Source organism: Cryptotermes secundus, unplaced genomic scaffold (genome assembly GCF_002891405.2).
Source record: "Cryptotermes secundus unplaced genomic scaffold, Csec_1.0 scaffold1242, whole genome shotgun sequence".
NCBI lineage: Eukaryota > Metazoa > Arthropoda > Insecta > Blattodea > Kalotermitidae > Cryptotermes > Cryptotermes secundus.
In genome coordinates, this window is record NW_019739237.1 from 524628 (window position 1) to 539166 (window position 14539).

Sequence of the window (14539 nt, forward strand, 5' to 3'; positions counted from 1 at the left end):
AAACTTTCACGCCCTTACAGAACCACAGGCAAAATTATAGTTTTGTATATTCTAATTTTTGATGTTTTTAGACAGCAGACTGGAAGGGAAAAGGTTCTGAACTGAAGGGTAGCAAGCATTACCCGAGGTCAGTCTCCTCTTAATTTCCTCCCGAATCAGGTTTCGATCTGTTGTCGTTGTTCCCAAATCTCTAACTACACTTCATATATCCATTTTAAATTATTATAGGCACTCACAGAATAGACACGATACACTAAATAAAAGAATATTCGCTCATTCGTGACCCACCATATAATTGATATGTGATATGTTAACGTTCTGCAGTTTATTATTATATTAACCGGAGATCTCGTAAATTCAATCCTTTAACTCATCGATAAAATCTATTTTATATCTCGTATGGAAGGGTATGCAGTGATTCATGAAAGGCGGCCTGTATTTCGCCGGGACGGCACCCTTAATTAATTTGACTGTTCTTGACTGCACCCATATGGACGTACGTAACAATGCCGCCTCGAGTCCGAAAAAATGCCTGAAAGGAAGTGCTACTTGTTAGACGTAAATGAAGGAGAATAATATTAAAATGGATATTGGAAGACGAATACATGGAATTGACTTGTCTCGCCAGGATATGGACCATTGGTGGGACCCATAAAAGATCGTGAATTTCTTGATCGGATATGCGACTATTAGCGTCTTTACAGGGCTATACCCCATGAAGTTAGCTATTACACTGTAATTTTCGCGTCTGGAAAACAGGCTCCAGTCTAATGGAATTCGTGTTGGGAAGGTCCAGATCTCAGTAATAGGGGAATATGATATTCTGACCAAAAATGGCGCAGTAAAGAACATATATATATGGTCTGGGAGCGGCTGTGCTCGATCAATACTGTCACTTCCTGGGCCTGGATGTAGGTGAAAACTGCATTGATCAAGCTGTCGCCATATTTGGTCCCGCAAACAGGTAAGTTGAGCTTCTGACTCGGTTACTTTGCATGACAATGATTACATTTGGCAAACGTGCACGGACAAGCAAATATAAGTTTGATGTCTGTTGAATATAGTACTGTTAACTTTTTGTTGTTTTCCAGCTGAAATACGTTTAAATCCTTTGAATTTCGAATCACAAAGCAATCGTTCTTATTCTATTTATAAATCTAATTATCAGTATTTTAGAATAAAGTGTTCCGGTGTCAAATATATCTTTAAGTTTTCTTTAAATTAATTATTTCGTTTGTAATATTTTTGTTGGTTATAATGTTGCATTTCATATCCGAAGAAAATGTATAATTTTTAGTAATTTTCTATTTCATTTTGGTGGTATTTTGTTAGATTTTCCTTATACTTACTGTGATTAGTATTATTAGTCCCCATGCTTTCCATACAAAAGCGGTGTTTATACTTTAAATAGGCCACGACAATATACTTCTATTACGGATCACATTTCATATTTATCTTATCATTCGATGCTGTGCAGTTAATTCAGTCAAAAGGGTATATTTATAATAGTATAAATAATATAATGTGAAGGGTTCTGACGATGGTGTATAACACTGAAAATTACTGAGTTTTGGGGCTTTGTCCATCGTTCCGTTTTCTAAAAAACTTGAGAACGCAACGTTCCGGGAACTGGATCTGTTTCCGTCCTTAGCTAAAGAGGAGGAGACACCTACTCTTTTAGCTCCCTTAGGCGGCCCATACACGTACGAGTCTGGCTCGCGAGTCCGGCTGGGCGAGGAGCCGGGCTCCGATTAATTTCACCACACACATATGAGCGTGGCGACCCACACACGGACGAGTTTGGCTCTTTGGAACCCGAGCCAAGTCGGACTCGCGAGCCAGACTCGTACATGTATGGGCCCCGTTAGATTGATATTAGCTTCTTCTACGGGATCCGACAGAGATAGGTGTCTCCTTCCTCACCTAAGGACGGAAATAGTTCCAGTTTCTGAAACGCAGTATTTTCTACTTTCTAGAATACCGGAAGATGGGCAAAGTCCGAAAACCCAGTAATTCTGAGTAGTATAAAACAAACTCCGTTGCTTGAGTCCGCAAGCTAACTATACCGACCGAGCGACCGCCGCTTGTGAACGAAGTTAGTGCCAACTTTAGCGGATAGAGGGTGTCTCATAATCAGCGCATCGAATCTCCACGGCCGTTAATTTCCGCCCTCTTGCGGGAACATAAATAATAATACAAATTCCGCCCGTCAGCGCAACTACAATTTATTAACTTATGTGTCACTACATGTTTCGACCCTTATAAGTTCATCCTCAGGTGTTGATTTACACATTTTCATTATTGAACTCTAAAGCTTGTATACATACAATTCGATAATGAAAATGTGTAAATCAACACCTGAGGATGACCCTATAAGAGTCGAAACATGTAATGGAACGTAATAAATTACAGTTGCATTGACGGTCGAATTTGTATTGTTAGTATAAACAGCGTCACAAGACCACAGAGGAAAGTTACTCAAGAGGTAATTCACGAAGTTCTTGGTTAGAATCTCGACTAGTACACTTAAATACCTTGACTGAGGAATATTTTGGTTTCGCTCAGTCCTTAAAGGCTTGTTATTGTGAATATAAATTAGGCCAGGGCTGCTTCCTTCCAGATACCTTCCAATTCATGTTCAGTATCACTCAATCATTTAAGCTTTACTGCCCGAATTACTGACAGTTTCATTAAATGAGCCACAGATAACTGGGAAGAAGCTTCTGGAAATTCAAAGCAGCACTTACCGTAACCTTGACATGTGGCGCCACTGTGAGAATGAGAGGAACTACGCAATTTGTCGCTTGTTTCAGGATTACAGGAGAATTGCAAAAATGGGACATATTAGTTTGATCACCATGGCAGTTGTGGTGATTGGGGCAACAGCGTACATCCCACAAGAAAAGGTGAGATTAAAGAAGGATTGAAAATATATTCAGGGCTGGATTTAATTCGGAATGACTGCAGCGATCGCACCCGGGACCTCCACGAAACAGAAGTAGAACCTGCAGATTTTATTGAGGCATTTCCTTCTCTAAATTCATGAAAAGTTTGTTTGCATTTTTAGTTATTATAATAAATAATAACAAAAAAGGCGTTTTGTAAACTAATTTTTTTAATGATAGGGGCCTCCCCATTTTAGTGTATTTCCCCGGAGCCCACATACCTCTATATTCAGCCCTGAATTTATTGCAGTATGTTGTATATACATGTGAGTCGAGAAGTTCTTACTATGGTGAACATTAAAGCTATGGTCTTCTGGGTTTCGATGCCATGTAGTGTGTTACATAGGCATAAACGTTTCGGAGGCAATTTGTGCCTCAGTCTTGAAGTTATAAAGGGAGATTGACAGAAGAGGCTCCTCTGAAATATTGATGCCCATCCACCAGACTGTAGGAAGTCACTCAATGTTCCAAATTCGTTATTGTGTATTTTATAGATATAAAACTTCGGCTTTGATGTAGGTGTTTTTAAAATTCGAATCGACTGTTGCACAGCCAATAAGAATTCAAGCTTCACTCACATTCGAAATTAATATTTGGTGTTATTTAAAGTCAGTGGAGTTCTAGGGCACTTCCATATCTGTTGTGATTTAAGGGCAGCGAATTTCTAGAATAGGACAGCCTCGTTCCAAATTCTTATTTGATATTGTTTAAAGGCAGTAAGATGCTAGGTAAGACACTTACATGCTAAGTGAGTATTTACTATGGTTTGAAGGTAAAAAGTCTCTAGGGGAAGACACGTAAAAGAAACTATCTCTGTAAAAGGCCGTGGAGGCCCACAGGGTTGTGAGACGTCGAGGTTCTAGACAATTGGCTCACAGATGGCGGTGAGGTCAGCCTTACTCGTCGACGGCCCTTTACCCCCCAAGGAAGATTCCTGGTACTCATTTCTGTTAGAGGCTGAGTCGAACCCAGGGCCATAGTGCGGCTGGAAGGATTAGGTCAACTGAGAAATCAAATGAACTCATCAAGAATCGAATCCGCGACCTTCCAACTCGTAGCATAGTGCCTCAAAAATACACTACAGCTTGCCACCAAGACATCCGCATGCCAAATGAATATTTTTATTTGATTTATACGCTGTGGGTTTTCAGAATAGCACAAATACATAATTAAGTTATGGAGTTGCCTGACTCATGTATTTGCTATGACTTGTTTACAACAACCGTATTAAAACACTATTTAAATTAACATCTAAGTATTTTTTATTGCTAGTGCGGTGGGACTAAGTCCCTTGTACTGCGGCCACTTCTGGCCTATTGTACCAGCCTCAGATGATAGGTGAGGGTGATTGTGGAGCAATTGGTGGAATGAAGATTGGCAGGGGAAACCGAAGTACTCGGAGAAATCCTGCCCCAACACCACTTTGTCCACCACAAATCCCACTTGATCAGACTCGGGATCGAACCCGGGCCGCCGCGATGGGAAGGCAGCGACTAACCGCTTGAGCTATGGCGCGGCCAACATCTAAGTATAACTAATGTACTTATATGGTAATTTATATCTTCATATAAATAATATTTCGAAAGAAGAACCATATTAAAATTTAACTTCAGTTCAAAAATGCACCCTTTCGTCTCTCATATCCAGGATCATTTCCTGACTGATGTCATTCTGCGAGAAGTTGTTGACAGGATGAGCAAGGACTTCGCTGATGACACAGGAGCATACCTTGATTTTCCCGAAACTAACAGGTATTTCATAAATAAGTTAACAACCTAACTATAAGCCTATAACGAATAAGGACAATAGTGACATTTTGCGCTGGGTCATTTGAAACAGAAATAAAATATTCTGGAATGTGGAGCCATGTAATGCGGTCTAATTTCGTAAACATATTGCTTTCTTCTTCAGTTTTAAAGAATAAATCGCTAAAGAAAGAAAGACTCAGATGTCTATTTCTTTCTTGCTTGTTGATCGGCCTATTTTTCGACCCTGAGAATAGAGGCAGTAAGTTCTGTCGAGTGTCTAACGGACAAGACGGCGTCATGTCTCAGAATATGGCTACTCATCATAGTCACAACTTGTGGAACGTCAAATCTAACATAGAACAATTTCTTCATAGTTTTAATATACAAATTATAATATACAAGACTATAATTTTGCCTGTGGTTCTGTATGGGTGTGAAACTTGGTCTCTGACAATAAGGGAGGAACATAGACTGACGGTGTTTGAGAACAGGATGTTGAGGAGAATATTTGGACCGAAGAGGGATGAAGTGACAGGAGGTTGTAGAAAACTGCATAATGAGGAGCTTCATAACTTGTACTCTTCTCCAAGATGTAGGTGGGTGGACAATGTTAAAATGGATCTTAGAAAGATATAATGGGATGGTATGGATTGGATTGATCTGGCTCAGGATAGAGACCAATGGAGGGCTCTTGTGAACACGGTAATGAACCTTCGGGTTCCATAAAATGCTGGGAAGTTCTTAAGTAGCTTCAGAATTGGCGGCTTCTCAAGAAGGGCTCAGTTTCATGAGTGAGTTATATATGAGTTATTGACTTCAACATTAGAATAAGATTAGATCCAGCTTCACTCTGTGTTCTTCTTACATGGAATAAAAGTAAATCTATAAAAAATACTTATTTTGTTACATGCAAAATTTTCACAGCGGTGTCCACTACCTCTTGGGACGTTTCTTGTAGTCTGGCGAAACTTTACCGACTTTGGAAGGAAAATATTGCCTCCATTTTCAATGCAAAGTGGTAAACCCTGAAGATGGAGGTGGTACATTTCTCCGAAACCTTTTTAAGCTTTTGTCACACTACAGGGGACATATTAGTCTTCAGAAATATATTTTATTTCTGTTTCAATAGCCATTTCAGTGCATTTTGTGCACGCCCTCTGCAGGGTGGTGGCGTCGTGGTTGATGGTTTCCAAGGAAACGCCGCAGCAGATGATAATGCCGGTAGCCCTACCGGTTTCTGTCATAAGTGACACTGTTTATGCTGCAGGATCTCCCTCGGCGCCATGATGCCAGGAAGAAATGTGAAGGACCTTGAGACAGAGGAACAACAGTTTCCTGTGGATTATGATCCTCTGGGAGACTCGGGGAATCCCAACCCCAGTATACGAGACCAAGAATACCTGCAGCATAGCACTCTGTGGGGCCACCAGTATATGGCAGGTGAGAGCCTGTTAAAGACACGCCTGCGCAGTGGCTCAGGATAGGGAACGGTAACGGATTCTCGTAAACAGATTAATAAACTTGAAGTTGCATACAGTGCAGACCAATTCTTGGCAAATATTCACTGATCGCCCTAACATTTAACGCTATATAATTTGAGTTAATGACACCGTCATTAAATTAATTGCAACATTGTACCTGTAATTGATCGCAACCGCATGGAGATGAGTTGATAACATGTGATTTTCTGCGAAGGAGGCGCTGGAGAAGGTAAGCAGCGCCTGAAACCGGACGGAGCCATCAAGAATTCGAAGGAGGTAAAGACAGACGCATCCCTACCAGCTTACTGCAACCCTCCGAACCCGTGTCCTGTAGGCTACTCAGCTGATGATGGCTGTTTGGAGCAGTTTGAGAACACAGCTGGTTTCAGCCGTGAGTTCCAGTCAGCCCAGGAGTGCATGTGTGACTCGGAACATATGTTCGACTGTCCGGCGTCTTCCGGGAGGGAGATCCAATCTCCCGGTGCCGGAAATGATCTCACAGATTCTGACTTGGATCGAATCATGGAGCAATTCCAGGTGATTCCCTTTCAACTTCTTTATCGATTTAATTATTTCATTGGGACTTAAGGCCGATCACTGTGACCTCGCTGTCTAAGGCATGATCTGCCTTCACCTACTCGAAAGTTCGGGTCGTGATTTCGAATCCTACGGATGTATATATGCCTGTGTCTGTGTTATGCAGGGGTCTTGCGACGGGCTGATGCCCCACCCAAGGAGTCCTACCAACTGAAAGTAAGGAAACGGGGCCAAACAAAGGGTCGTAGAAACTTTGATGAATGAATGAATAAATTTATGTCTAAGGTTTTACCGTCTTTGACCAAATGTTCATCATCACAATCATCTCCATTTCGGAAACACACCTTTCTGATCCATGTCCTTCCTCAGAAGCTTAGAACATCCGGTTTTCACTTCGTTGGATTTCGCAGCTATAACTGTCTCACAGAGCAAGGTCGCCAGCTTTGTGTCAGAACCCCAACCTGGAGGACCAGGTCCCTGGATTTATGTCCCTCAATGACAAGGTGGGACCGCCTCTGTGGTCTAGTGGTCAGCGTTCCTGGCTACAGATCCAAAGGTTCGATTCCCGGCGCTACCAGAATTCTTTCTGAGAATTAGTGGGTCTGGAATGGGGTCCACTCAGCCTCGTGATGACAATTGAGGAGCTACTTCAAGGAAATAGCGGCTCCGGTCTAAAAAATCGAAATTAACGGCCGTGGGGATTAGTTGCTCTGACCACGAGACACCCTCTATCCGCTGAAGTTGGCACCAACTTCGCCGACCAGCGGCGGTCGCTCGGTCGGTATAATTCGCTTGCGGACTAAAACCACGGGGTTTGTTTTTGATCGTAGGAATGTTTCTTTTTCCAAATTTGTGGCGGGTGTGTGACTGTTTCATTGCGGGTGGGACATGATGAAAATATAATGTATACGAGTAATGTGTACAGATGCCAAACTTGTCACGAGAAACCTGCCACTGGGAAAGCAGATCGAAGAAGATAAAATTATCTCTGTAACAGGTCATAGGGGCTCCTACACTTTCTGGACAGTCGGCTCACAGATGGCGGTGAGGTTGTCAGTCTTACTCGCCGGCTGGGCGCCCTTTACCCCTCCAGGAAAGATCCTGGTACTTATTTCTGTTAGCGGCTGAGTCGACCCCAGATCCATAATGAGGCTAGAAGGATTAATCCAATTGAAAAATCCAGAGACCTCATCGGGAATCGAATCTAGCTTGTAGCATAGTTCCTCAACCAACTATCCTATTGCATGCGCCATTTAAGATAATACAAAGAACTAATCTCTCTAATATTAGATAATTGCTCGTCAGAAATTAAGCTCCCAGCTTGAATTTCGATGATGTGATACTGTGCTGCGTGATCAGGTTTATCTCGTACCTAAGTGAGAGCGGTGGTGTAGGGAGGAATAGTGTAATGATGGTTAGTGTAGTACAACCGAAGAAATGCTTGTATATGGCCTATTCTAGTGCCCTTTCTTCCATGATGGTTATTACATGAACTCATCTGAAATTGAATCTGGTTATCATGAGAAACTTTAGTGAGTATGTCATTTTCCCTGCCAGGATTCGAACTCTGTACCTTCTGAATATAAATCTAAAGTAATGCTGCTACACCTATTTGTTTCTGTATATGTACACTAAGTCTCTTATTGGTTTTAGGTTGAAGATCAGCATAGGAATCTGGTTGCAAAGAAATTTCACGTCAAAAAGGTGAGAGTTGACACATAACGAATTATATATATATACTTATTTCAAATCTATGTAACACCCGTCTCACTCGATACATAATATTTCGTATTATTTACTTCCCCCCGTTCGCCCCAAATTACATTCTAGGCCTCAGTGTTATCGAATGATTAGTCGAGGCCGAAGTTTAACGCTATCTCCAACTAAAAAGAATAGCCAATCACAAACACTCATCTTTGTACAATATTGTCACGTGTATGAGTGACTATACAAGGGGTGTGGATTGGTGACTGGATTTATTGACCACTTACCCACCGCACTTACAAACAATTATAGCGCTATCGTTTATTCACACAATCTGCAATTCACAACAGCATGTACTAAGTCCTCTCGGTTTGTTTTCACTAGCCGTTTCCTGGTAACGGAGCCTAACAATGTCTTCTCCTACGTCTTCACTGGCTGGTGAATGTCTCACAACTAAACAATCTCTTACATTTGATCCGCTTATAACACATCGGCACATACATGACAGAGAAAACTCTCCCAACAGTTCTCTTTTTGCATCATATAGCTATTGTACGGACCGCGTACAAAACACTGCTTCCCAGTTACTCCATTGTTGCGTGATACAAATCTGTTGCGTAGCAACGGACGTATATACAGAGCTGTTCTCTAGCAATGGCTGTCTCTGCTGGCTTCACAATTCTCGCCTTGAGCAAATATGACACAATATATTACATTTGAAATAGCAACTTCATAATATTCTTAGTACTCACAGAATAGACACGATACGCTGAAACAAATGATTACTCCCCTCTCGATGACCGAATATATAACCTTTATGTAGAGTGCCAGCAGCATATACAAAAGACAGACTCGTTCTCTCGTCAGAGAAAGCGCCCTACAAAAACAAGACCGTAACTGTCAATTGGTAATAATTAATATCTGGTCATGAGNAGGGCGCCCCACAGATACAAGACCGTAACTGCCAAATGGTAATAATTAATATCTGGTCATGAGTCCCAGATTGGGCTCTACACCANGTGCGACAATTTAGTACCACGGTACTAAGCTAAGATATTTATAAGAATGTGCTACAGAAGGGCGGATGGGCATTGCCTGGGCCTTTTTTGTATTTACAGTATTTTTTCTACAATAAAAGAACCCCCCCCCCAGGAAGATCCCTGGTACTCAGTTCTGTAGAGGCTGAGTCGACCACCTTCCGGCTTGTAGCATAGTGCCTCAACCAACTTCGCTACCGCGTGCCTCACCTGTATAATAACAAGATAGAGTATATAAAATAGATTTACGAGGATGTGAACTTTAAGGTTTGGTCAGTCAATCGCAGGTTCTCCCTTAGCACAAATATTGCTATATGTAGAGAGATCTGAATGATTTTCTGGTACAAACAGAAACATTTGTTTTGTATTTCAGGACGGCAATCCATTTCTGAAGGGCGAGAAACTTCCCGTAGCTGCAAAGAAAGGAATCGGCGTTGTCTATTGATTACAAATTATTTTGTAATGTGATAAACATTGTATAAATCTATTGATATGAAGTTATGAGAAAATGATATGTTATATGCCTATATGCAGTGAGGCTTAAAAATATTAGTATTAAATCTGTAAAAGAATAGTAGAGTTTTAAGAATATATCAATATTTATTTGGTTATAAAATTAATATAATAATAAAAATAACAATACTGAGTAGAAATTTGAGGACACTTTCGTTACAGATCTTGTGACTAATTTCCTTCAGGTGTGAGGTACACGTCAGAATGTAATCCTGATTACAAGCCTCATGCAAGTTCAGGAGTGAGGTGGGTTGGAAAGCAGCGCACCTAATGACACAAATTAAATAATCATTTCTAAAATACTTTATAGTAAATTTAGAAATTATTTCTAAAGACAAGTTTTAGGAGTGTTATATCATTTAGAGGTAAGTCCGTCTCAAATCTTTAGTGATAAAATTTAGTACACATAACTCGATCACTATTTGAATATCAATTCTTCAACCTCGAACTTCAAGAATTCACAATGTTTGGCATCGCCAGCACGAATCAGCTCTTCAAACAAAATTTGTTTCTATCTACGTCTTTCTGCTCAAAATGTAAAACGAAACACTGTGGCCTTAGAATATAATCTTCAAACTGTAATGATATATGAAAAATTCATAGGAAGAATATCTTGTATCAAAAAAGATAATACATGTGTTAAATGTCTAGTGTATTAAATTGGGAAAATTTGTCTAGTACAGAAAATTTTCTTTCTGATCTCGATTTTAGAAAATTTTCCAAATTCTTCACCGATTTCATGAACTGAAAAAAAAATAATTCCTGCGCATGCGTAAAAATCTGACGTGGTAAGGCAAATATGTCCCTAATTAATTAAGCACCACGCCATGAAGACGGATGTTGGAGTGGAGGTATACTCCACGTATACTCCATACGTACAGTTTTATACATTTAAGTGCGCAATTGAATCACAGACAGTTATTGAAGCGACCGCACTTGGAACGGCTCATGCTTCTGTTTTGGAATTCGGAATTCAAATAAGATATAAGGATTCTATATTTCACGTCAATGTCCGTAAATGATGACCGCTTCTGTGGTCTATTGGTCAGAGTTCCTAGCTACAGATCAAGAGGTCCCGGGTTCGATTCCCGGATTTTCTGAGAAGTACTGGGTCTGGAACGGGCTCCACTCAGCCTAAATATAATAATGGAGGAGCTTTTTTAAGGAAATAGAGGCTCCGGTCTAGAAAACTGAGGTTAATGGCCATGGAGAACCGTTACGCTGACCACGTGACACCCTCTATCCGCAAAAGTTGGCACTAACTTCGCCGAAAAGCGGCGGTCACTTGGTTGGTATAATTCTCTTACGAACTAAAACCATGGAGTCTGTTTTTGTCTGTTTGTCTATAAATAATTTCCAGGGCACCCGAAGAAAAATGAAGACACTCATTGGACGCCTTAAACCCACTAGTTCCTTAATCTGCTAAACATTTTGGCATGAATTATTTATAACTGTAAGCACGTCCAAATTTTTTAAATTTTGCATATCTCATTGGTTTTAAGTTACTTTAATTCAGATAAAAAATCTATGATTGCATAAAGAGTACATCTTCCTTTTGAGCAGGAAAACCAAAAGGACAGAGATCACTAGGAAAATATTATTTAAATGGATCTTAGAGAAATATTATGAGGTGACGTGGACTGCATAAATCTGGCTCAGTATCGGGACCCGCCGAGGGCTCTTGAGAACGTTTTTGTTCTGGGAAATTCTTGAGTATCTGAGAGACTAGAGGCTTTTCAAGAAGGACTCAACTCTATGTAGTTAGTTGATAGGTCATCCTGGGTTGTAAGAATGTGTAGTTTTGATATAGTCTCACTTTTCGGGAAAGAACGCCGCTTCTATCTTCAGGGTTTAATGTTAAACGAAGCAGTAAAAGAGCGCACTCCTCGCCCCCTACTTCTGCTGGCATTTACTTGGCTTACTACACATATTTGGACCCTGAAGATGGAGGCGAAATGTTCTGTCTAAACATCAGAAACACTTCCGAACCACAGTAGTGTGGGCTAGGAATCCGGCACATTCTTGCACAGATAATGACAACGTAAGGGGCACTGCAGAGATTTCTCATAGGTCCGTAAATATTAGCCATACCGAAAAATCAAATTTGCAATTTTGAATGGAAGTCAATTGACGTTTCGGAGGAATATATCACCCCCACAAAACAAAGAAGATAGCAGAGAAATAGCAAGCTGCAAATAGAGGCTGTTACTGGTTTCTTGTTTGGTTTAACTCTTCTTCCATGACGACGGAGGCAGTATATTCTTTCGAAACGTCGGTGGACTTCTATCGGACTATGTGGCATATCCCAAAGGAAAATATTGTTTGGGTCAGTGCTGTGAGGACCCAAAACCAACATAAATAACTAATGAACTCCATAGATTAGAGTCCTTGAGAAGTTAAGTCACTCAGTTGGTGAGGAAGCCCTGTGCTTTTTCGAAACCCGATGGTTCATAACCGTTTTCACAAAAGCCCGTCCTGATCTCGATCCCGAGTCGCTTGAACGCAGAACACATATTTAATTTACTCACGGCGGTGAGCATGAAGAGTACTGCTTTTTAAGTATGACGCCGTGTACAGTAATAGATTGTTACCACTTTTCAAATAAACATGATGCCTCGAAAATGCTGGTAACTGTCTACCAGTCTGCACGGCGTCGTTGCTTAGGAGTCAGTAATCTCACACACTACCTCCTTAAATCTCATTTTACTAGTAATTTTCTCCTGTTATTTACCTACAGACCTTCTTATGTGGTTCCCTTGTCACCACGGCATGGCGTGTCCTCAGGTTGCGGATCTTAGGTGGGTCCCTTATCACCACGGCATGGCGCGTCCTCAGGTTGCGGATCTTAGGTGGGTCCCTTGCCACCACGGCATGGCGCGTCCTCAGGCTGCGGATCTTAGGTGGGTCCCTTGTCACCACGGCATGGCGCGTCCTTAGGCTGCGGAGCGGATGGAGGAGACGCCCTCCAGGTACTGAGGGAAGCTGCGAATATATTGAATACGCAGTCACGGACAGCCCTTACACCGCGACCTACAGTGGTCTATTGTGCTTCCCCTTTTGATTATCCCCTCAGAAATCCCGCGCTTCGAATGAAGCGCAGGATTTTATACGTGGGGGCGTCGAAATAGTCACTTGGTTCCATAAAGTATTGACCCAAGTGACGTAGTCTTAAATAAGCTAAGGCCTCACATTCACACAGGATATGTGTGGTTGTTTACTTGGACATCCCCTGATGGGAAGATACCCAATCAAATAGACCATATTTTGATAGATAGGAGACGGCACTCAAGTATACTTGATGTCCGATCATTCAGGGCAGCAGATTGTGATACTGACCACTACCTGATGGTGTCAAAGGTTAGGGAAAGACTGGCAGTGAGCAAACAAACAACGCACAGAGTTCATATAGCGAGGTTGAATCTCAAGAAATTAAATAATGTAGAGGGTAAAGAGCTGTTCCTACAAGGATTACTAGAAAATTGGTCATAGAATGTAAAGGCCAAATATACAAGAAGAACGCCCTAATATAACACGGCAGAAAACAGCTCCCAACAGACGACCCGTACAAGAAGATTATGTTGTTGAAACACTCCAAATATTGGTTAGGATATGGTTACAAATTGGAATGACCAGGAGCAACCTGATAGTTGCCGCACGTCGTCGTATACTGCAACCATGAGATAACTTGATTGTTTGCAGCTCCATGTGCTATGTGTTCACACATGTATTCGACACATAGCAAGTGTACATTAGCAAGTACTTTTTATGTACGATACAACCAGGACCCCGGATCGTTGCCCACTAGCTTTCATACAGCTTTTTGTGACGTAATATCTATCTTACAGTCTGGTGAGAGTCAATCGACGATTCGGAGGAACATATTACCTCCCTCTTCAGATTTGAAGTGTGAGCAAAGCAAGAAACCATTAATTAGCTGGCTGCTCTCCTTGCCGCGTGCTGCTTCCTTACTCTTTTACCTTGATGATGGAAGTGACACATTCTTCCGAAACGTCTGCTGAATTTTACTGGACTACACAGCCTAACGTTGCAGGAGAAAGCGCTGTCTCCTATAAAGTTCTCGCTCTTTGGATAACATGACATAGAGTAAAAAATTGGAGTGTAGTAAATAGTGCAACTATTTCAGAAACGGAAAAAGGGGTTTGTTTCCATGGAGTGACAATGAGACGCACATCTGTTCGCTCCAGTGTAGGCATGTCAAACTCAACTTGTACAGATGGCCACCTCAGCCCTATAAATAATAGTCCAGGGCCGCACTTCAAAATAAAAATACACATTAAATTTTGATACAAGGAAATTAATTATATTTATTATTTAGGAATAATTTCAATATAATTACCTAAAGTGGAACACTTATATTTTGCCCACAAATCAAACATGTAATTTTACCTTCTATTTCACAACAGAAATAAGGGATTTCCCATTTTTCTTGAAAAACACGGCGCTCACTTTCAATAGTTCCTTTTTTGCTATTTGAATTTTTTGAAAGCGACATTGCCGTTTAAAAGTTACTGTACATATAAAAGAAAACTCGTAGTTGATAATTTAATGTTTAA

General features: G+C 41.0%; 1 protein-coding gene across 2 annotated transcripts; it reads left to right on the forward strand.

The window, feature by feature from the left end:
* The first annotated feature begins 859 nt into the window (after positions 1–859).
* On the forward strand, positions 860–10105 carry LOC111871846 (neuroendocrine protein 7B2). Of its 2 annotated transcripts, none has more exons than XM_023865219.2 (7): positions 860–964; positions 2814–2906; positions 4593–4696; positions 5961–6133; positions 6389–6711; positions 8365–8415; positions 9826–10105. In XM_023865219.2, exons 2-7 carry the CDS (start codon positions 2835–2837, stop codon positions 9895–9897), a joined length of 795 nt encoding a protein of 264 aa, XP_023720987.1. In that variant the 5' UTR covers positions 860–964; positions 2814–2834; the 3' UTR covers positions 9898–10105. The 2 variants fall into 2 exon arrangements, with proteins under 2 accessions (XP_023720987.1, XP_023720988.1); XM_023865220.2 differs by having other exon boundaries at positions 6392–6711.
* Positions 10106–14539: the final 4434 nt, after the last annotated feature.

Excerpts from the sequence above, each read along its gene's own strand:
- LOC111871846 (XM_023865219.2), top strand. The coding sequence starts at position 2,835 with ATGGGACATATTAGTTTGATCACCATGGCAGTTGTGGTGATTGGGGCA. Across the intron at positions 6,134-6,388 it reads GGGCCACCAGTATATGGCAG|GAGGCGCTGGAGAAGGTAAG; the intron begins GTGAGAGCCTGT and ends TTTTCTGCGAAG. Across the intron at positions 6,712-8,364 it reads GAATCATGGAGCAATTCCAG|GTTGAAGATCAGCATAGGAA; the intron begins GTGATTCCCTTT and ends TATTGGTTTTAG.